Source organism: Eptatretus burgeri, chromosome 17, assembly GCF_056783735.1.
Source record: "Eptatretus burgeri isolate ZD-2024b chromosome 17, Ebu_testis_v1, whole genome shotgun sequence".
Lineage (NCBI taxonomy): Eukaryota > Metazoa > Chordata > Myxini > Myxiniformes > Myxinidae > Eptatretus > Eptatretus burgeri.
This window is the reverse complement of record NC_140977.1, coordinates 15,623,534-15,648,410: the sequence shown is the minus strand read 5'-3', so window position 1 is coordinate 15,648,410 and position 24,877 is coordinate 15,623,534. Positions and strand designations below refer to the sequence as shown.

Genomic DNA, 24,877 nt, shown 5'->3' with positions numbered 1-24,877 from the left:
GGAATTGCATCTACCAGTGTATTCTTTCTGTGGTCCAGGCACAAACTTGGATAAAAGATTAGATGAGGCAGACAATCCTAAATCATGGAGTAAGCCCATCAATAGGGTTGATGAAGTGTGCATGAGGCACGATATTGATTCTGGGAGTACCACAACTTTGGAAGAAAAACATGAAGCCGAGAGAGAAATGTTGTATAATTTGTCTCTGATACAAAATCCAACCTTGAGAGAAAAAGTTGATAGGTTCATCGTGAAGAAGATGATCAGTGCTAAATTTAAACTTGGACTTGGAAATTCAAAAAAACTTATAGGCTCTAATGATGTCATTAAGATTGAAGAGCAATTAGCTGATGAATTACAGAAACCAATTTTCACAAAGTTTCAGAGAAGGACGGTTTATTCCAAGGAAGTTGATTATATCTGGTCCGCTGATTTGATTGAACTCAATAATGATAAAGTCTGCTTTAACAGTTATTGATTTGAGGAGTAGATACGCATGGGTTTCCCCTTTAAAAAACAAAACAGGTAATACTCTTATGATAGCCTTTCAACAGATATTTAATAAAAGTAAGAGAAAACCTTAAAAATTGTGGACTGATGAGGGGAGAGAGTTTTTCACAAGACATTTATGAATTTTCTAAAAAACGACAGTATTACATTATACAGTACCTTTAAAGAAGGAAAGGCCGTTGTTGACCGTTTTAATCGTTCCTTAAAAGAGAGACTATATAAAAAAATTCACAGAACTCGGTTCACAACATTGGTCATCTTTTATTCAGGATATTGTGGATAAGTATAATGACACGATTCACACGTCAACGAATATGAAACCATCAGAAACATTTACAAAATTAAAATATGAAAAAGAGATTAATGTCAGAAAACCTAAGTTCAAAGTTGGTGATATCGGAAGAATATATCGACGGAAATCTCGTTTTGAAAAGGGTTATACTAAGCGATGGACGAACAAACTTTTAAAAATTGTTGATGCAATAGATATGGTTCCTTGGAGTTATAAGATATATGATTTAGAAGGGGAATAGATTTTAGGTTCATTTAATTCACAGGAATTACAAAAGACAAAACTAAGCAGATAATACCCATGGGAGCAATGGGTTGACGCTTCACTCCCTCCTACTATACACCTTTGTGGACACTCGAGGGCAAAGTCCCATGTGTATAACAGTATATAATGTGTGTGCAATGGGAGCAATGGGTTGGCGCTTCACTCCCTCCTACTATACACCGTTGTGGACACTCAAGGGCCCAGTCCGAGGTGTATAAAAGGTGGCATCTGCCGTATATAATGTGTGTCAAGGGGGGACGTTCTTCGATCTGTGAACCCAAAACACAGAATCCTCAACTGAATAGTCAAGGCTTAACTTTTGTTTGTTGATGTGTGTGTGTGTGTGTGTGTGTGTGTGTGTGTGTGTGTGTGTGTGGGGGGGGGGTTGGGGTGTGGGGGAGTGGGTGTGTGTGTGTGTGTGTGTGTGTGTGTGTGTGTGTGTGTGTGTGTGTGTGTGTGTGTGTGTATCCCAACCCTCACATTCAAAATCTCAACCCCACCCCTCACATTCAAAATCTACCCCCCACTCCTCACATTCAAAATCACAACCCCCCCCCCCCCCCCCCAACCCTCACATTCAAAATCTAAACCCCAATCTTCACATTCAAAATCTCAACCCCCCCCCCACCCCAACCCTCACATTCAAAATCTCAACCCCAACCCAATCCTCGCCCAACACAATGTCTTTTTCAAAATGAGATTTCCGCCTATATATATTTTTTATGTTTTTTTTTTCTCTTCTTCCAATTCTGTCTTTTAAGGCTTTCAGGTTTGATGAAGTAGAAAGGGGGAGTAAGAACTTTCTTAATATTGCTCTCATCAAGCACCATCCAACAAAGAACTACATCGACAGGTTTAGATCCCAAAAAGTGATAGCATTTCAAGTCTCCAAAATAAACCCAACTTTCCAAGTCTTCAAGGTATAACCACATTCCTGTTGAGTTTCCAAGATATGTATCACATTGTGAGTTATCAAGCCAGAACCCACATTTCAAGTCTCCAAAATAAAACCAACTTACAAAGTCTCCAAGGGATAACTCATTTCCTGATTTTTTCAAAATTTGTGAGTCTCCAAGGTAGGCCCCATATTTAGAACCATCTTGGCAGAACCCTTTTCCCGAGTCTCCAAGGTAGTTATTTAAACCATCAAGGCAGAACTCATTTACTGATTTTTTCAAAATTTGTGAGGTCTCCGAGGTTGGTTTCATATTTAAAACCACCAAGGATAACTCATTTACTAATTTTTTCAAAATTTGTGAGTCTCCAAGGTAGGCCCCATATTTAGAACCATCTTGGCAGAACCCTTTTCCTGAGTCTCCAAGGTAGTTATTTAAACCATCAAGGCAGAACTCATTTTCTGATTTTTTTCAAAATTTGTGAGTCACCAAGGTAAAACTTGTATTCTGGCTCATCAAGGTCGAGCTTGTTCTGTGGGTCTTGGTCGATCACAAGGTCTCCAGGGTATAACTCTTTGGTTGGGTCATCAAGGTCGAGCTCGTTCTGTGGGTCTTGGTCGCTCACAAGGTCTTCAACCAAGCCAACAATTTCGCCCCAAGTTGTAGCAAAAGCATTATTTTCATTTTGTATTTCAGATACAATTTCCTGTGAGAGAAAATAATAATGTATTAATTACGTTATTTAATTATTAAATGAGTCTATGCTTAAATCAAACTGAAAATAGGAAAATAAAATCTTACCTCAATGGATAAGAGGTTTGAATCCAGTTCATCAACTTGAAGGTTTAGTTCCCTACAAGTCGGAGAGTTCCAAGGAACCCCAAAGTCATCCCACTCAAGGTCTTGCTCATTCTGTGGGTCTTGGTCGCTCACAAGGTCTTCAACCAAGCCAACAATTTCACCCCAAGTTGTGGCAAAATCAGTATTTTCAGATACAATTTCCTGTGAGAGAAAATTATCATGTATTAATTAAGTTATTTAATTAATAAATGAGTATGCTTAAATCAAACTGAAAATAGGAAAATAAAATCTTACCTCAATATATAAGAGGTTTGAATCCAGTTCATCAACTTGAAGGTTTCGTTCCATACAAGTAGTAGATCTCCAAGGAACCTCAAAGTCCTTCCACTCAAGCTCAGTACAGCACTCCATTGTCAGAATTTTTTTTTAAATTGAGTCTGGGTTGAACCTTTTATAGAGAAAGACTGGTTGCTCTGGTTTCCTTTTTCAAAATGGAGGATTGTTTGAAAAAAATTGCCTAACAGCCCAGACAAGCCTTGGAAATTTTTTCAAAACCATAACATTCCAGAATTTTCTCGTGATTTCTTTGAGTCAGAGATGACCTGGAAATGATGTAAGAGTAGGTGGGGCTTAGCAAAAGTGGGTGGGGCTTAGGAAAAGTGGGCGGGGTTTATGAAAAGTGGGCGTGGTTTATGCACAAAAATAATCTGAGGCTCAGGAGGTGGTCAAACAAGAGCATTAAGAGAAGTTTATCATTTCATAATGGCACAAAAGGGGTATCTTAAAAAATATAAAAATTCAAATGTTTTATTTTTAAATATTTTAGATGGGGATTATTGTGCAAAGAAATTTAAACTATTGAAGGAATTTGAGAATAAACAAATCTTTATAGGTTCAATGAGTGAGCTAAACAATATGCATTGGTTATTTTGAAAAAGAGTGTCCTGAGGCTTCCATGTTTCAGATATTTCTTTAGAATCACCTTTGACAAATCACATTACTACTTTGCTACTTGAACAAATCTTTATCTTTTTGCATTGGTTATTTAAAAAAAAGTTCCCCTAGGTTAAAAGGGGAGACAAATAAATATACCTTGGGATAAAAACGGGGTTTACTTTTTAGGGGAAAAAAATATGAATCGCTGAAAATCCCCCAATCACTTACATGGGGAAAAGTGAACCAGAATCAGTATATTCACCCTACTATTATGGTACCAAGATATATATTTTACAAACAAAACTGTTGACGAGGTTTAGCTAATGTAAAAAAGGAAAGTGTAATTAACCTGAAGGAAAACAAACGTTGAATAAAATACACGTTTTTAAGAAAGCAAACCCAACGTTGAAAAACGCGGTTTTTAAAGAAACTCATTTGAAGCAAACAATTCTCAGCTCATTCACAATCTTGTGTTAATTATCATGGTAAAGGGTCATGAAGCAAGAAACAAAACGAATTAAAAACGATATTTTATCGATCACGCCACAGGTCGGACGTGGAAAACTAGCCCTACACAGACACGTCTGGGCCGTGCAGCTCGGCCTCAACACAAAAGGTCTAATTAAACAACTAAAACACGAAAATAAATATAAACAAATTAAACAACCAAAACACAAAAATAAATATAAACAAATTAAACAACCAAAACACGAAAATAAATATAAACAAATTAAACCACGAAAACACGAAAATAAATATAAACAAATTAAACAACCAAAACACGAAGATAAATATAAACAAATTAAACAAACAAAACACAAAAATAAATATAAACAAATTAAACAACCAAAACACGAAAATAAATATAAACAAATTAAACCACGAAAACACGAAAATAAATATAAACAAATTAAACAACCAAAACACGAAAATAAATATAAACAAATTAAACAACCAAAACACAAAAATAAATATAAACAAATTAACCAACCAAAACACGAAAATAAATATAAACAAATTAGACCACGAAGGCACGAAAATAAATATAAACAAATTAAACAACCAAAACACGAAAATAAATATAAACAAATTAAACAACCAAAACACAAAAATAAATATAAACAAATTAAACAACCAAAACACGAAAATAAATATAAATAAATTAAACCACGAAAACACGAAAATAAATATAAACAAATTAAACAACCAAAACATGAAAATAAATATAAACAAGCTGGGAGGCGATGATGGTTCGCGGACATTATTGAACAATGCTACGAAAGGTACAATTGAGTTAGTGGAAGCTTTTTGAGGAAGCCCTACCATAAACACCTATCTCTTCCGTCAAAATTGACCAAATCAAATCGGATTTTTTATACATTGTACTTATGGACATTAGGCACAGCTTCTAGGAAATGAAATAGCGAGAAACAAAATCGAGAAAAAAAAAAATAAAAATAAAAAGTTCAAGTGGGCGTGGCTCCGCCCACAAGGGGCGTGGGACGCCTCTCATACAAAAACACACAACTGGACCATCATATCTAGCTTGTGTCCAAGTTTCATCAAGATCGCATCAAACATCACGGAGCTATGCTCGGGAGAGAGTCACAGACAGACAGATAGACAGACACAACGAAAATAGTGGTCACTGCTGGCGCCCGCAAACCAAAATACTAATAGAACCGGAGTAGGATGACTATCATGATGAATAGTCGATTCAACTTGAGTCGCAGCGAAAATACTTGGGTGGTCGTCGTCGTCGTAGTAGTAGTAGTAGTAGTAGTAGTAGTAGTAGTAGTAGTAGTAGTAGTAATCGTCGTCGTCATCGTCTCCTGGAGAGGGAAATGCCCAGTGGTTGACATAAAAAATGAGGGGTCACAGCTTTACACTTACCGGATACAGGGAGTCAGATTAACACGATCACAAGGAATCACAAGGGAATTCGACACAGATGGAGACCATTCAGCCCATCATGCCTGAACCATATCAACACCACAACAATTTATCAAAATAATAAAATGCAAAATCTTTTTTTTTTTAATTAAGTGTATTTTTTTTTTTTTTTAACAGCGCGCGACATCAGGCTGTTATATAATTGGCTATTCTGTCCTGTGTCTTCTGTCACGTCTTCTTTCACACTTATGGCCGCGTACGTCCCTTTGATCTGAGGGCTATAAATAGAAATTTGTCCAACGTCACAACTCTTCCCATCATGCATGCTAATTCACCGTGTCTACATTTAAATTTTATAACTGCAAAATTGTTTCATCATTCTTAACCTTTTACTGTCCCCAGCCCCGCGATATCGAAGTATCGTTTCTTGTTTTTTTTGTAGTCCCCCCACCCCATGTTTTTCCTTCTTTTCAGGGGAGGGGGCATGGACTTGGGTAAAAACACACAACAACCACCGCACAACACCCCTTGATGAGACCCCCACCAACAACACTCCGTACACATGCACTCAATCACTCATCAATACTCAAGCAACCTAAAAATTCTGCCAACATCCCTATACCCCTCTATCACCAATACTTCCAGGTACCATCTAATTCCAATTTAAAGTTATCTGCTGTTTCTGCCACCACTACCTTTCCAGGGAGACCATTCCATATACTAACTATTCTCTCAGTGAAAGACCCCATCTTACTACCTCTTTACTCTCCATTTCTTTACTCTCAGGCTATAGCCCCTGGTTCTGTCTCTGTCTACTCTTCTGAATAATTCATCTGCACTTATTTTATCGGTATCTTTCATTAACTTAAACATCTCTGTCATATCTCCTAGTCACCACCTCCTTTCTCGTGTATAAAGCCCTGTCTCCTTCAGCCGCTCCTCACAGCTGAGTCTAGCAAGGCCTGGAATCAATCTGGTGGCCCTGCGATGTGGTTTTGAGATGGGTTGTCATGCATCTATTCTCCTCTCTCTCCATCCACCCCTCTATCCTGTCTTCTGTGGACACACCGCCCCCCTCACATCGCCGACATCGCACATCCCCACTCCCACACAGTAGACACCAGTATCTTTCCAACTACCCCTCCCTCAGCGTCCTGGGCCACGTTGGACAGCCGACTGTGCCAAGTATTTCGAGGGCGCCCATCCTCTCCTTTCTTTTTTGGCTCTCTAACTTTCCGTGTGTGTGTGTGTGTGTGTGTGTGTGTGTGTGTGTGTGTGTGTGTGTGTCTGTGTGTGTGTGTGATGGCGCCTGTCCAACAGTAAGTAAGAGTATCGAAGATCATCAGGATAATCTTGCTCTGCAACCTCTTTTGTAAGTTGCCTTTTGCCGCACCCCACAAATTCCTTGCTATCCCCTGCTGTACATAAAACCCCATTCACTGTGCCACATACTTTTCCTCGCTTGATTGTAAATTAATGAGTTGTGTAGAAATGTTCCCAGCTCGTTTTCGTGTTTTCTTCCATTGGTCCAGCATGGCCCACACACGAGTTTAGCCGGGACGTTATCTTCCAATGATGTTTCCCAGCCAGTACATGCTTGGCAGTTCTGCTCGGCTGCATCTGATCTGGTAAGGTGATCCGGTTTGAGCAAGTGTATGCCGAGGGCGTTTCCCCCTGTAATTAGATCACGTGACCTTTTGGTAAACTTAATTAGACAGAGGATCCCATGTCACGTGGTCGAGTTATTGGCGTTCATGGTGGATTAGCAACCCGACGCATCACAAAGTTATTTGTGTGCGACGGCCTGCGATTCCGGAGAGTCTGGTGGGAACACGAGGTAGTACACCCCTCGTGGTCTTCGCCCCCAACCCCGGATCCGCAACAATACTTTGAGACTTGGGAGGGCTCCATTCCACTTTCTGAAACCCCGATATGGACATAACAACAAACGACACACACACACACACACACACACACACACACACACACACACACACACACACACACACACACACACACACACACACACACACACTTTTATTCGTATCGATAACAGCAAGGCATTAATGTAGTAGACTCGTGGGCTGGAGAAGTAGAAAAAGGAGATGGATGCTGCACGATGACAATACCTAATCTGGAATGTAAATTCCAGATGAGCTAAAAAGTTGTTAAAAAAAAAAGTATTTGCTTTCTTCTCCGAAATCACAGACACAGTTTCGCTTAAACTTCACCACAACCTTCAGCATCCATTATATACCAAAGTTTGTTCACGGCGTTTAAAAGATTTGGGTCGGAGGGGGTCTATGGAAGGAGTTCATGGTGGTTTCCCCCCAAAATACGGATTCAGATAAAACTTGGTGGACATGTTGGGTGTGTGACAATGACGAATTGATTCGATTTGGTGGATTCAAATCCAGATCCGGATACGAGAATATTTTTAGTGATTCTTCACTCTTCAGAGATGGGGCCAAAAACTATGTCTAGCATGACATCTCAAAAGTTGTGGACGAGTTGTGCCAAAACTTGGTGGATGAGTTGATTCGGTGACAAGAACAAGCCGATTCGATTTTGGTGAAGGTCTGCATTCAGGTCCGACTTATCAATGTAAACTGTTCAGCCTGGCGGAGGTATGCTCCCTTCCGAGTGCCGTTCCGTTTCATCAAGTGTCACTCAATGAGTGATTTTTCATTTTTATTTTCTTCTTCCTGCTCTCGCAATTTCTGAGCTGAATCAATTTCCAAGCTGTGTTCTGGAAGTGGTTGAGACTTTGAGAATGAAATTTCTGATTAATAATGGGAATAATAGTCTGTGGGGTTGACACCATTTTTTTTGACCTTGACCGAACTTTTTATGGTCATGAGCCAATTATATACATTTCAACATTTGTTACCAAAACTTGACCAAGGCCCGTCCGATCAGAATGGAATTATCCTCTCTAGAAAGGGGTAGTGACACGTATTTACACCTAATTTACATCATTCCCCTCCGAGTTAAATTTCAGGGTCAAATGGCGGTCTGAAAAATAACATCACTTGTTTTTGTGATTGCTCAGTTTTTGCCAATGGGGAATCTAAAAGACCACTTAGCTTTCGAACATGTTCTTCCATCGCAATAGTGAACCCGGTTTCAAGTTGTGCACCTGAAATTTGATTAGTGTCGTTGATCTACTTTTTCGGAAGATCGCGTGGGTTTTAAATGATCCCACCCAGTTTTGTATGGAACACGGTGATTAACAAGAAAATATTGCTGTTTGGGCACGTTTCATTGCCATTCTTTTCCCCAAGCACTGCATTCCCTTCCTCCACCCCTCCTCACTCTCCCCCCTCTCTTTCACCCACACCTCTACCGCTGCCTCTCTTTTTCTGCTCCCTCTTCTTATTCCTGTCAGCAAAGTGACGGATGGTATTTGCTGGTATTATATTGTAAATTTCGGAATCGGATCCGACGAATGTATACAAACATTTCGGTCCTCAGACAGAAATTTCCCTTAATGCATGTCCAGGATAGACCCATCCCCGTGTCTGGTGGGATTCTAACTTTGATGCGTTGAGAAGGGTAATTAATAGATTCCCTTTCTTATGGGAAAGCTCCTTTTTCTCTTTACGACAGACACATCCATGCACGTGAGATAGCCGTTAGCCCAACGGAGGCTCGTCTACCCCCTTTCCATCAGGACACATTGGCTTGGAGGTGGACGATTTATTTACACCTTGGACTTACCAGACATTTGATTAAGCACTCAGTGGGCTTTTCCTGAGCAGTTATTCTAACAGACAAATATGGCTGTGGATCATTCACCTCACCCACCTTTTCCCATCGACGCTCGACACCCGCCTCTTTCACTTTCTGTCGTTCGTCCCGTCGCCGTTGCAATACCATTACAATGATCGTGAGATTGACAGAAGGATTGGATGACAGAGAAATTGTCATGAATCCCCCTGATATCACAGTTGACACCATTCCCATAGTCTCAACGTCCATTCCCAGATAGCCAAGTTAGGGAATCTCCAGACCATTTGGTGCTGTGATCCTGAGCCACGCTGATGGAAACCCAGTCGGTGTTCTTTCAAGAAACTCTCAGTGATCATGATAATCTGACTACCTTTTGGAGCGTTCCACACAGGAGAAGCGTCTGGGGGTGGAAATAGACACGGAAGGAAGAAGGGAGCACGATGCCAGGTATCTGCAGGAAGAGCAAATCAGGTTTTAGGTTGTATTCGGAGGGGGATCATTTACAAATCAAAAGAGGTGGTGTTAACTTTGTATAGGAATTTCGTGAGGGCCACATCTGGAATACTGTGTGCAGTTTTGGTCACCACAACTCAGGAAGGACAAAGATGCCATAGAAAGGGTTCAGCGCAGGGCCTCCGATTGATTCCAGGCCGAGCTCGACTCAACTGTGAGGAGTGGCTGAAAGAGACAGGGCTTTAGACAAGAGAAAGGAGGCGGTTATGAATAGATATGATATAGATGTTTAAGAGAATGAAAGGTATCGACAAAATACCTGCAAATGAATTATTCAGCAGAGTAGATAGTCATAGGTCCAGGGGCCATAGCTTGAGAGTAAAGAGGTAGTAAGATGGAGGTCTTTCACTGAGAGAGTGGTTAATATATGGATTGTTCTCCCTGGAAAGGTAGTGGAAGCAGAAACAGTGGATACGTTTAAATTGGAAAGAGATGGTAATTGGAAGTATTAGAGATAGAGGGGCTTTGGGATGGTGGCATAACTTTGAGGTAGCTTTAACATTGATGAGTGATTGTGTGCATGTGTATGGAGTGTTGTTGGTGGGGGTCTGGTGAAGGAGTGTTGTGTGATTGATGTGTTTTTACCCCGTGGGGTCTTCCACCCCACGGGGTCTAAGCGCCGCTCGCGTTCTCTCTTTTCTTGTGTACAGTTCATTTGAACGTCTATTTCTCCGCGTTCTCTCTTTTCTTGTGTACAGTTCATTTGAACGTCTATTTCTCCATTACTCGTGAACAGAATTCGATGAAAATTCACAGGCATAGACTGAGCCCAAAATGCGATTGTGGCCCTTAGGGCCGAGGAACGGCCCATTTTGCCCCATTTTTATAAAAAAAATTGTTATTTCTCAGTTATTGGTGAACGGAACCGAACAAAATTTGACAGGTATATTCTTGAGGTCACTCTGAGGTCAATCTGCAGGCATTAACTGAGCCCAAAGTGCGATTCCGGCCCTTTCGGCCAATTTTCTTAAAATTGTTATTTCTCGGTCATTGGTGAACGGAAACGAACCAAACTTGACAGGTATATTCTGGAGACCATTCCCCAGGCATTAACCGAGCCCAAAGTGCGATTCCGGCCCTTTCAGCCAATTTTCTTAAAGCTGTTATTGAAATAAATAAAAAATTAAATGCTCTGTTAAGTCACAAATGATGATATTAAACTAGCCTCAATCTTGTAAGGTGTTCTGGTTTCTTTTTGGTAGCATGCGATGAAAATCTTACCAAATTTTAAATCTATCTGTCGCCCGTGTTGTCGCCCACCTGAGAGTTCTACAAATGACTCCCATGGGGTATGTTCGCAATTCGAACTTGTTACCAAAGCCCATGCCCCCACCCTGAAAAGAAGGAAAAGAGGGGGAAAAAAGATAAAAACGACACAAACCACAAAAAATACACTTAATTTTTAGATCCTCGTAGAGGATCTCTAAGTCTTACTCACGTTGTTGTTCTTGTGGACTTTTTTGTTTCACAGCCCACAGTTTTCATCGAAACTTCCTGAAACTTGGCATATATATGTAAAAATACCCTGCGCAGACAGTAACCATCTCCGATTTTGAAAATTCCTCCGAGAAAAAAAAGTTATGACGTCAAAATATCTCCGCTAATGGAAATCGCCTAAAAAATTATCTCCGAAACTAGGCAAGCTTTTTGAATTCTTTTTGTGGGAATCGAACAGGGCATTAGCAGAGATGAATCACCGTGCATATGATACATCACTATGACGTCATATCAATATTTATGACGTCATTCCTATTTTTTGACATTTTTTGTTTCACAACCCAGAGTTTTCATCGGATCTTCGTGAAACTTGCCATGTATATGCAGAAAGCCCACGCGCAGGCAGTAACCATCTCCGAATTTGGAAATTCTTCCGAGAAAAAAAGTTGACGTCAAAATATCTCCGCTAATGGAAATCGCCGAAAAAATTGTCTCCGAAACGAGGCAAGCTGTTTGAATTTTGTTTGCGGGAATCAAGCCGGGCATTAGCACAGATCATGTATCGCAAACCTGATACATCACAATGACGTTATATCCGTTTTTTATGACGTCATCATTAAGAGGACGAGGATCTTGGCTCATTTGCGTTTGTTAAAAAAAGATTTTGCATTTTATTATTTTGATAAATTGTTGTGGTGTTGATATGGTTCAGGCATGATGGGCTGAATGGTCTCCATCTGTGTCTAATTCCCTTGTGATTCCTTGTGATCGTGTTAATCTGACTCCCTGTATCCGGTAAGTGTAAAGCTGTGACCCCTCCTTTTTTATGTCAACCACTGAGCATTTCCCTCTCCAGGAGACGACTACTTCTACTACAACTACTACTACTACTCAGACTACTACTACGAATACTACTACCTTTCCGTGGCGTCCCTTAAATTAACAATTGTACAGGCATTTTAGCAGAAATATTTGGTCAACCTCCCACAAATTGCAACAAAAGCAAACTCAACAGAATTTGATTCCTGGATATGTCCTCAGTGACAGAAAAAAAGTCCTAAGGGATCCTCTGGGAGGAAAGTCCTGAAATCATGGAAATCCAATATGGCCGCCACCCGGCTTCGGGGAAATTGAGAAAATTCTAAAGATTGATATTTTAATATGTAAATATATGTTTTTCTGCATTCTAATTGTTTCTAGTTATGGTCAGTATATTGATATACAAGAATAATTATAAAAAAGTGAAATGCATTGAGGGTAAAAAAAAAATTATAGCTTTTTTGTCCAAAAATGTCAATTTTTTGTCCCTAAAAAATATTTTGACTTGAGAAAGTTTGTTCATATAAAAACATATGTATCCCCAGGCAGACATACTATATATTTCCAGATACAGGGACATTAGTACTATCCTCTGGTGAAAGAATTAACACACAATATTAATTTGTTAGCACATGCAATATTGACAGCACATGCATATACTCGACCCTGATGTTTGTCAGTGAACAAGCATGACGCCACGGTGTCACTGCAGTAATCACCTTTGATCAGCCCCTCTGGTGGAAGGCCCTCATGATCATCAACTCGGAGCCTATGGGAAGTGATCTGAAAGGGATTGTCCTACGCTTGGGCGGCTTCCACGCAGAGATGAGTTTCCTCGGATGTATTGGACACCTCATGGTGTTATCCGGGCTTCAAGAACTGATGGAGTTGATATATGCCCCCAATGCAGTGATTCATATGTTTAGTGGCAAAGCCATTGCCCGCGCAGTTCGTGCACACCTAATTGTTGATGCAGCCCTCAATGCCTTGCTGTTGACAAATGTGCTCAATGCACCTCTACCATGCCTACCTGAAACATCAGACGGCAATGGGAATGAAGATCCAGACTTAGCCGAAGCAGCTGCAAGGCCGCCACATGACCAGCATGCAGATCCAAGCAATAATCCAGACTTCAACGAAGCTTGTACCCTCTATGAGAAGCTGATGGCTGGGACACTGTCTGTGGAAGAAGTATGCAAGTCTGACGTCTTGAAATGAATCAAAGACCACCTTCAGAAGCATGCAAGTCTGCAAAGATATCTTCCAGAACTTCAGCGCTCTGGGTTCAGTATATGGACATGCTAGAAATTCTACGCAAATACATCCGGGCAGAGCGCACTGGGAACTGGGCACGACATCTACAGGCCATTTCATCTGACCTGATCATCGAACAAGTTATGATGAGAAGTTTGAAGACCAGCGGGGGCTCACACGAGGGCGAGGAATGACAGAGCAACAACGGCTGGTATGGCTACTATCAATGCCTGCCTGTGCAGAAATAAACCAGGCAATACAGGAGCTCACAGGTGTGAACTACAACACTGGAGAGCAGAGGAAGGACATGACCAAGGCAAGACAATTTCGTGACTGGAAGGACACACTATCAGCTCTTCAGTATTTAGAGGAACGGAATCCATTCAGTAGTGATCCACGTCTGAGGGACATTGCTACTGGAGTTCATGCACACCCCACCGTCAATGTCAATACAGAACATGCTGTAGGAGCCAAAATATTGAAATTTATGGATGGGAAAACACCTGCCGAGTACACATTTAAGAGGAAAGACCAAGTTGTCACCCTCGGCATGAAGTCATCTGTCAAGATTGATGGAGAGAAAGTCCAGGTTGACCCACAACTCCTCTTCCAGAGACTGATCACTGTTGCACAGACAGCAGAAGAACTGGAGTTGGCCTTCAAATATGAACTGTGCAGCTATCCACCAGCCCTCTTTTATTCCTCTCTTCAGCTCCGAGAAGCACACAAGCCAGTCTTTGCTGATGCCATTTGGATCTTCTTGGATCCGATGTCCCAGCCGATATCCCCAATGATGGGTAACAGTATGTTTTGGATGGCAGGGCACTTGTTCAACGCATTCCATGGTCTTGTGGATCTACATACAGAGACATATGCCACCAGTACACTGATCATGTAACAAAGAAGTACAGAGATGCCATAGTCGTGTTTGATGGTTATGAGAGTACCAACACGAAGGACATGACACACCAGAGACGGTCTAAAGGGAATGCTGGTACTACTGTGACATTTACAGCTGACATGCATCTCACAATGAAGAAGGAACAGTTTCTTGCCAATAGGCAGAATAAACAGCGATTAATTTTTTTATGTTGAGTGAAGAGCTTCAGAAGAAGAACTGTGAGACACACCATGCCTCAGGGGATGCTGATCTCCTGATTGTACTGAAGGCCGTGCAGTCTGCGATTGTCACCAACACTGTGTTAGTTGGTGATGACACAGACCTCCTCGTCCTCCTATGCTACCATGCAAGCTCAGAATCCCATGACCTCTTCTGTTGTCCCGAGCCAAAGAAGAACACGAAGAAGCCTCGCATCTGGAACATCAAGGCGACAAAGAAAATGATTGGTACAGACATATGCAAGCACATACTGTTTCTACATGCAGTTCTTGGGTGCGGCACGACATTTCGTCTTCATGGGATTGGAAAGGGAGCTTCCCTCAAAAAGTTCAAAGCAAACAACACATTCCGTGAGCAGGCCAAGGTTTTCGATACATATCCAGCTTCTGTATGTGATGTGGCAGATGCAGGAGAAAAAACATTGGTGATAATCTACAACGGAAAGTCAGCTGACACCCTGGACACCCTCCGGTATCAGCGGTACTGGGACAAGGTGGCTTCGAGCTCCTCTCACGTGCAACCACAGACGTTACCACCAACATCAGAACCAGCGAAGTATCACAGCCTGCGCGTGTATCTGCAAGTCCAAGAATGGAAGGGATGTGCAGATGAACTTCTTCCGACAGACTGGGGTTGGCAGAAGTGTGACGAGGGTTTTGTGCCACTTCAGACATCAATAGCTCCAGCTCCTGAAAAGATGTTATGTGTCATTAGGTGAAATTGCCAGGCTGAATGTAGCACCATGAGATGCACATGCAAGAAGCACAACATTGAGTGCACCCAAGCTTGTGGAAACTGCAGGGGCTCTGGCTGCACAAACACTCCATGTGACAATGATGAGGATAATGACGACATTGTCGAGTTCTAACTTTAATACGCTTGATTTTTATCAACATGTATAGTAAGTTTATAACGGATGTAGTTTCTGAGTTTAATGCGAATTTTCATTTTCATTTCGAAACCTTCGTCATGCAGATGTGATTGCCCCGAGTGGAATTGTAAATTTTGTCATGTTTCAATGATTTACATAATTATATTGTATTTCCATAGACTTGATTTCATCTTGTGTCTTCAACGTTTCTTATTTTTTTTTGTCCAGGAGCCAAAATCAGTTTCAGGTAAATATTTTTTTTCGGGACAAAATATTGACATTTTTGGACAAAAAAGCAATAATTTTTTATTTTACCCTCAATACATTTCACTTTTTTATAATTATTCTTGTATATCAATATACTGACCATAACTAGAAACAATTAGAATGCAGAAAAACATTGTTACGGCTGTGGAAATTCGCAGAACACCATAAAGGTTTCTTAGATTAGATATGCCGGTAAGTGAGTGTTCAGATAGCTTTCCCCACCGTTGTTTAGAGGAAATTATTCGTGTTCGCCGGGATAGATAGACCCCTTGAGATAGCCGTTTTTCTTTACCTATCGTTATTTTGAAACTACACGCAAACAACAACCGCCACCAAGTACGCCACAACGCCAAGCACGCAACAAACCTACACGCAAACAACAACCGCCACCAAGTATGCCGCAACGCCAAGCACGCAACAAACCTACACGCAAACAACAACCGCCACCAAGTACATCACAACGCCAACCACGCTACAATTTCCCTCACAACAACCACCACCATCTTCGCCACTACCCCCGCTTCCGAACGCCATCCTCCACGGTCCACGCTATGACGGTTTCCACGTCGGAAACCGTCCGAAAAAGGCAAACAAAGGCGCCAAGGAAGGAACTGCGATGAAGCGCGGGTTTTCCCGCCTATTTTCCTCGCGCTTGGTGTGAAGGGAAGGGGGCAGGGCAGCTCGCTTCCGATTGGTGGATGCACGGCGTGAGGTGGTCGGAGTGAGGGCACGCCCCTTTTCGAGAAGCTTCTCGAAGGGAGGTGGAGCCAGAAGCGGGGTGGGGCGAAGAGCAGAGCCCCGACCTATAAATGGCGGACGTACGCGAGGCTCGCCCTCTCGCTCTCGTTCTTGGTCTCGTGGCGCTGGTCACCCCTTGGGGCTTCGCTCTGCCTCTCGCTTAGTTCATGCTCTCGGTTGCGGACTTTTCTTCTCCTCACTTGGTTCCTGCGCTCGTGGTCCTGTGAGCGGCCAGTTGGTGGAGACGCGGACGGAAGGCGCAGCAGAGCCGGCTGTGTGGTGGACCTGCGCGTCCGGACGGGGGGTGCCGGAGAGGGTTCGCCGGCCGCGTGGGAGGCCGGAACCAGGCGCGACCACGCTGACGGTCGTGGGAGAGGGACTCGACGACCACCAATGGGGGGGGGCAGGTAACCTGCTACGGTCTCGTGGGCCCATTCGGTCATCCACAGCCCACGGCCATAAAGGTCTACGAACCCCGTCTACCCCCTTGCCTATGAGGGGGTCTTTCCTTTTGTTTTGTATGACTGCTGTGGCGCCGTGTCCCTGTAAGTAGAACCTGCTAAGTAACTGTGCTTGTAAATAATAATTATAGTCATCATATTGTAAATAATAATCATATTGCTTTTGTTTTCTATTTCTTGCCTGTACATTATATTACTGCCTTGCTTGTGTTGTGTGTGTAATACGTGCTGAGTGAATAAATGTCCTTGTGTGCAATGTAACCCGTTCGTCGTGTCCTATTTCCCTTTTAAAAAGCCATCTTGCATCGTGGAATAAGTAGTGGGTTTTGAACGCCTGGTGAAGAGAATCGGATCCGTCGAGGTTGGCGATAACACCGCTCGGTTATCGCTTTAGAACGGAATGGACCGCTTAAGCGGTTCATGTCCCAGGCCGACCTGCGGCGCGGTGCAGCTCCTCAGTAGGTTATCCGCTCGAGTACATAGGTATATCGACATTCGGTGATTCACCCTATCTCGCGCGGGCAGAATGCGGACTGGGCTGTGGTGAGGTTAAACCCCCACCCGTGACTGGTTTCTGGCGGTAGTTCCAGGAGGGTCACGACTGAATTGTCTGTCCGGTGGGCGACGCGGCTGCCATTTGAGGAACGCGGCTGATCGCACGCCGGCGGGCGCGAATTCGTAACAATATATTTACATATTAAAATATCAATCTTTACAATTTTCTCATTTTCCCCGAAGCCGGGTGGCGGCCATATTGGATTTCCATGATTTCAGGACTTTCCCCCCGGAGGATCCCTTAGGACTTTTTTCTGTCACTGAGGACATATCCAGAAATCAAAATCTGTTGAGTTTGCTTTTGTTGCAATTTGTGGGAGATCATCCGACATTTTGCCTGTACTAAAAGGGTACACCATGTTAAAGGAATAAAGGGCTAACAACTGCCTCTGCAGTGCGGTGAGCCTGCCAAAATTGATTTATCACTGCTGAAATTTTAAAATTACTATCTTATTTCTTTCTCTGATTGAATTCCCCCATTCAATGGATGCCGGGGCCAACGCACCGTCGCCCCCCCCCCCTCTGCACGTCACTGGGGCTCACCAACCACCGTGCGGCTTCTTCTCATGAAGGAATATGTTGAATGTTCCTCTCTTGCAACAGATTCGCTCATAATGGTCGTTCACTTTCCTCGACCACACGAGAAGACGATCTCTGAGGTCACGCTCTTCTTCCTTCCTCCTCAGAAACGTACACACTTCATGGCTCAGCCGAAAAGGAATGGCTGGCGTCTTGCCCAGCATGCTGCGAATTCACCAGCACAAACAGGAGAACTGTGCAGCCATTTCGTCATGTCGAGAGGAGAGCAAAAACGAGATCCTCTTTGTCGATCGTGTCCTCCAGCAACTCTGTCCTCTCATAACTACTATGTCCTCTGGCAACTGTCTGCTCTTCAAACATGCCCCCCCCCCCCATTCACATCACACTCACCAATCTTAAGGTGTGACTTGCTGGAACAAAGCCAGGAATGCAGGGATTCTCACCTGCTTTGATGTGCAGCTCTGTTATTATTGTTGTTGTTATAAGAATGTAATTTTATTGCTGGCTTGTAAATACAAAAATGTGGGAAAAGGGCACAGAGGGCAATTACATCCTGGGGAAAATTGGCCTTAATCTCTCTCTAATTAACACAGAACACCCCCCTTTGTGATGACAAGTAACACTTAAGCTTACAGTTTTCCTACTTAGTTTACATAGAGATGTCTCCTTCACATCCATGAACCAAACATCTCTCTGCAATCCTAACTTTGCTATGAAATTCCTCCATCTAGTCCCACAACCATAACAATAGAATTGCAGGAAGGGAAATGTTAAACTTATTCTATACCAATGCCAGGAGTTTATATATTCCATTCTACTAAAAGGTAGTGTGTGTGTATGTGTGTGTGTGTGTGTGTCTGTGTTTGTGTGTTCCTTTGTTTGTGTGTGCGTGTGTGTGTGTGTGTGTGTCAGACTGTCTCCTTCATAACTCGAAAACCTATAAGCCTGAAACTTCGCATGCATACTAAGAAAACTCCAAGGAAGGGCATGAGTGAAAATTTTGTGTTTGGGTTAATTAAAACACCCCTTTTGAAGATAATTAATTAACGGCCTTATTTAATTATATCCTTCATCAGGCGATCCTCGGCCACCTCACTGTCTTGGGTCTCAAGGCGTTTCCTGGGTAACCTCGCTGGGGTCTGAAGCCTCCATGTTTTTTGGCCTGCTCAACCTTACCTTGACTTGGAACAGGCCACAACTTGGAATAAGCTATTCATAATAGCTACGAATCGCTGGGTACATTGCAATGTTTATAAACGCCCGGAGATGTCAGCGTTCATTGTTTTATTTCATTTCCGCATATGCGTTCACCACGACTATCTCTTAAACTGAGAATTACAAAATTTAAGCTCTAAAATCGAACTTACAAGCAGTTCCAACTCCTAGAAAAGGGTGTATTTGTCCAATTCGGACGTATGTGACATTTTGGGCATCTTCGGGAGGTGTATGTTGAATAAGACGGTTCAATGATTGCCAATTACGTGCCAAGGGAGCCATTTCTTCTCGATCGTTTCATGCTTGAATGTGTTGATGCAAATTTCTCCCAAAATTAGCATAACGGGTTTGAGGGCGACAAAATTTTTTTTTATGTTGCCAATTAAACTTAATTGAGAAAAGGTAAATGTTTTTAGTATATAGCACAATGTATTGCTATAACCCTTTAATGGGATATGTACTCAAATACGACATAATTATTACATTTATGTGCTTGAACATGTATCAAATTTAATAACAAATATTGTTACGAATCTGGAAGCCTTGTGCACACAGACAACAGTCCCAAAGCTTAGTTTTCTCGATAAATATGTGTTTATAGTTAGGGCCCCCAACCTGTGTCGAATGGGAATTACATGTCTGCGCTGCGAATTACTATTTTAGTCAGGGTTTTTGCAATACAAATCGAGCCTCCAGCCAACCGAAACCATCACTCCTTCACTTCGCACATCGTGCCATTACACACGCGTGTCCAGCCACGTACATGGGCGGAGATTTCCATCGCCTCAGATCGGTACTCCGCTCAGAAAGGCAGGGGCGTGCCCCTTGTCCAATCACGCACAGAGAGCGACTTTCCCACGACACCCCGGCCAGTGAGGGTTGAGATGGCCACAGAGGGCGACTTTCCCACGACACCCCGGCCAATGAGTGTTGAGATGGCCACAGAGGGCAACTTTCACACGACACCCCAGCCAATGAGGGTTGAGATGGCCACAGGGAGCGACTTTCCCACGACACCCCAGCCAATGAGGGTGGAGACCGCCTCAGATGGTGATTTTCTCATCCCGGACAAGAAAGATATAAAGGAACGCCAGGCTGGGGAGGTTGGTCGTCTTGGGTCTTGGTGCTGGCTGGTTCATCTGGTCCTGGGTCATCGTCGTCTCTGATCTTCTCGTTGATCTTGGTTGATTGGTGCGTGGCCGGTTGGAGAGCGTGGTACCTGGTGCTTGGAGTGGCATCGTGTTGCGGGTTCGAGTCCTGCCGAGCCGGATCGTTGAAGACCACACGAGGTGGACAGGTCAAAGCACAGGCTCTGCTCTCCAGCTCACCTTTCTTCGAGCTGGAAGCCTTCAATGAAGACCTGACAGGGTCCATTTCTTTGGGTGTGTGTCTGTGTGGGGGCCAGTCTTCAAGTAGAATTGTTTAAATGCCTTGTACATACCTGTATTGCTTTTAGTCGGTTTAACTCTGCTCTTTCTGTGTCCCCCTCCGAAAAAATAAACCCCTGTTAAATGTACCAGCTCGTTTTCTGTCCTTTCTATCATTGGTTTGCCGTGCTGCGAACGGGAATTAGGAGGCCTCATTGCTTCCGTAATCGTGCAATCGGGCCGGCGCGGCTTTGGTAACTTCCGCTCAGTTACGCCGGATCCGAGTCGGTGATAGCGACTCTATTCGGACAAAGTCGGCCGAGAGTGTGGTTTCCCCAGTAGTTTGACGGCGTGAGTACTGAGGTAAATTGGAGTTAGACAAGTGGACCCTACCTCACGCCGTCAAAATATTGGTGACCACGGTCTTCTCAGTGACCCGTGACCTTTCGGAGTTGTCCGAGTCATGACCTAAATTCTGGGCGTTCGGTGGAAACGACTCTCCTGCTCCACATAGTGGTCGTTTATCGCCACCGAACCCCGACCCACAACAATATTTGCATTTTAAATGACCCTATATCTTTTTTCTGGTTTGGAAGATGATGAATCTGCCCGGTAAGTAAGGGCACTTAGTTCCTCAAAACATATTGACCTTTCAAATAATCTTTAATCTTTATTGAGCAGAATAGAATCACATGTTATTTGATTTTATTATGCTTATGAAGAGATTCTCATATATAAATAATTGCATTGGCATCTGAAAGTTTGGTTGGAGGTACCATTCTAACTTCCATTGAATGTTTGCTTTAGGAGATATCAGATGTCTTTTTACACTCTTGTGAACTTCAGATTATAAATCTTTCCCAAGCCTTTTTAAAAAGCGGGCTGACGTTCTGACTTCAGGACCAAGGAGCCACGTGTGATCCATCCTCACACCCAAAGGGCTGCAATGTTGACGTCATTCTGTTCTGAGGATAATCTCACCCCTCTGACCCCTGAATATTACACACAACTCCGATCAACCTTCAGGTCGTAAATATTCCTTTGCCCTTCAAAATTAAGCTGACCTCCAGCTGGCTGTTGCAACGAAGCTGTGAGTGATCTCTCCCTTGAACCCTCAACATGTCAGCTGTGGCATCAGCATGTCTGGAAAAAGAACAGACCTTGTCTCACTGAATACTATATAAAAATTCAATATTTCTATGTATTTCAGAATTGGAGGAAGACTGTGCTGCTTACCTTCCTTCGAATTCTCCACATGTGCTTTTGTTTTAATTAATGACTAAAATGTACAGGAGGAATTTGGAATTTCTTCAATAATTTGGCAAACCATGGCAGGACCATGAAGACTGGGAGGAGCATGGTTACAGAGTGGGCTGATGGTAAACACAGGCTCACAGATCAGAGGTGAGGGACTTGTTTAAAATCCCTGTGGGTGAGTGTGCGCTGCCAGGTCGCTGTGCACCTCGTTCTTTGTCAAAAGGTTTAACATGCTCCGAACTAAAATTCGAGCCATTTATAAGTCTGAGTATTTTTTGTTGAGAGGTTAAAGTCCTCTCAACAGATAAATATTGTTTAAACGGGTTCGAGTCCCACGTCCTGATCAGACAAAAAGGTTCTTTATGGGGTACATTGACATTGTCTCCGTGTACGCCTGAATTTTGGTGTTTTCCAACGAGGAGTTGGAGGTTGAGTAATTGTGGTGTTGTCCAGCAGAGGTTGGAAGTTGAAGAATAGCGTTGGTATTTCTCAGTGGGAATTGGAATTGTGCTTCCAGCTTGGGGCTGAAGTTGGAATTGAGAAAACTGTGGATTGTTTTGTCTTCGAGCTCTTGTATGGTTATTTGTATCTTGTCTGCAGTTGCATGTTGTATTTGCATACTGTACGAAATGTGGTCTTGTTTGAATTACTTGCACTTAGTTTGTGAAGGTGGGTAACCGTCTTGGGAAGGTGACGAAAGAAAGTCTACCTAAAAAGGAACACCAATTTGGTATATGTTTGAAAATTATGGCACAGAATCAATATGTGATGTTGGTAAGTGGTCGAAGTGGATAGAGGGGGATAGAAAAGGGTTTACAGAAGAAGGTTCCTTTGAAAAAAGTAGGATTGACAATTTGAAGAGGGAATTGGAACAAAGGGACAAAATAAGGGAGAACGGCTAAGGAAGTAAATTGGAAAATATTTATGATGTGGAACTCAGAATGCAAGGATCAGGAGGAGAAATCTAAATTGGCAGGCTTAAAACATAGTCTGGAAGCAGGACAGGATAAATTGCCTGAGGTGTCCATAATACTCACTCAGTCTTCACCAAAGACAACATATCTTGCAACTCTTGTTTACATATTCATCCTATTAAAATAAATTAGTGTGGCCATTGCTCCAACATATCACTTTATTCAAACAGGCATTTTCATGACAATTCAAAATCTTGTTGAAAATATTTTTCAACCTGAGGGATCTGTGTCCCTTTTTCACTTCTTGGTAAGTTTGAGTTCAAAAGGATGCTCTCCATTAAAGATAGTTAACCATGATTGGGAAATCAGTGATTGTGGCCAATCACGTGGCTTTCCCCACAGGATGCTGGCTTGTTGATCGTAGTCACTGACAGTGAGAGATCTCAGTGGTGTGTCAATCATCATCATACTATAATATGTATGTATACGTTTGAAGGTTTTGGAAGGTGGGCTGAGGTTCTACCAGAACGAAAAATCTCCACCTCCATTTTTGGTGAAGGATCATGATTCATGAACCAAACTGTGAAACTTCATTCTCATCACCTCTTTCCAAGGGTTCTTTTCAAAATCTTCACTGAACCTCTGACAGCCTCCACTTTTAGCTCATGTGTAGTGAAATTCCCTGGAATGCTTTTTAAAATAATCATCAAGGGTTTTCTTTATCACTCATGTTGCTCCAACCATCACTATTTGTACATTTGTGTGGGCATTCACCATTATGTATGATCATGTGTGTTTTAAGGCTGGATGACCGAATAAAAGATTTTCCACAACTTGTACATTTGCAGGAGCGTTCTCCATTGTGAATTATCATGTGTCTTTTAAGGTCGGATGAACGAATAAAAGATTTTTCACAACCTGTACATTTGTATGGGCGTTCTCCACTGTGAATCATCAAGTGTGTTTTAAGGTGGGATGACTGATTAAAAGATTTTCCACAAAGTGTACATTTGTACGGGCATTCTCCATTGTGAATCAAGTGTGTTTTAAGGCTGGATGACTGATTAAAAGATTTTCCACAAACTGTGCATTTGTACAGGTTCTCATCATTGTGAATCATCCTGTGTGTTTTAAGGTCGGATGACCGAATAAAAGATTTTCCACAACTTGTACATTTGTATGAGCGTTCACCATTGTGAATTATCATGTGCGTTTTAAGGTGAGATGACTGATTAAAAGATTTTCCACAACTTTTACATTTGTGTGGGTGTTCTCCATTGTGAATCATCCTGTGTGTTTTAAGGTTGGATGAACGAATAAAAGATTTTCCACAACTTGTACATTTGTGTGGGCGTTCTCCACTGTGAATACTCATGTGTCTTTTAAGGTCGGAAGAACGAATAAAAGACTTTCCACAATTTGTACATTTGTATGGGCGTTCTCCATTATGAATTGCCATGTGTGTTTTAAGGACAGATGAATAAGTGAAGGATTTTCCACAAACTGTACATTTGTACGGGCGTTCTCCATTGTGAATCATCAAGTGTGTTTTAAGGTCGAATGAACGAATAAAAGACTTTCCACAATTTGTACATTTGTGTGGGTGTTCTCCATTATGAATTGCCATGTGTATTTGAAGGACAGATGAATAAATGAAGGATTTTCCACAGCTTGTGCATTTGTATGGGCATTCACCATTGTGAATTGTCACATGTGATTTTTGAATAGATGACTGATTGAACGATTTTCCACAAGTTTGTTCAGATTTCTTTCCGTTGTGAGACTTGGGAAAATTATTCTCTGCAAACATTTCATAATTCGGTTTGTCTTGTTTGTAAAAAGTCCTCTTACTCGCTTCAGTTGGTCGGTTCTGGAGGCATGTGTCTGAGCTGTTCCTCAAAGTTGGTGCAGTCTCCCTCAGAGATTCAATGGGTCCACCTGTAAATGTAACATCACATGACCTGTCAAAACAAGATTCTGCACAATACTCATATTGAAAAACGTACCCAAAAATGTTCCACTCTATTTGTTGTATTGCAGAAAAGTAAAAAAAAAATTCTTGATGTAAATATACATTATTCTGTTTACAAGTTTGGGTTATTTGCATGATATTCATAATTTAGGGTAAATTCATCCAATTATCAATGATGAGTGTCATGTGTTTGTTCGGATAAAAATTGACAGATTTTGTAAATGCGGGTGAAGCAAACTGATCAAAGAAATTA

General features: G+C 42.2%; 1 protein-coding gene across 1 annotated transcript in view; it reads right to left on the bottom strand.

The window, feature by feature from the left end:
* LOC147009389 (uncharacterized) overlaps window positions 1–24,877 on the bottom strand; it is a 105,064-nt gene that overhangs the window by 56,445 nt on the left and 23,742 nt on the right. The window contains exons 4-5 of the mRNA XM_085861185.1: window positions 23,365–24,590; window positions 11,098–11,171 (exon numbers count right to left, since the gene is read on the bottom strand). Coding sequence (XP_085717311.1) covers window positions 11,098–11,171; window positions 23,365–24,590 — 1,300 coding nt within the window. The remainder of the gene's footprint in view (window positions 1–11,097; window positions 11,172–23,364; window positions 24,591–24,877) is intronic.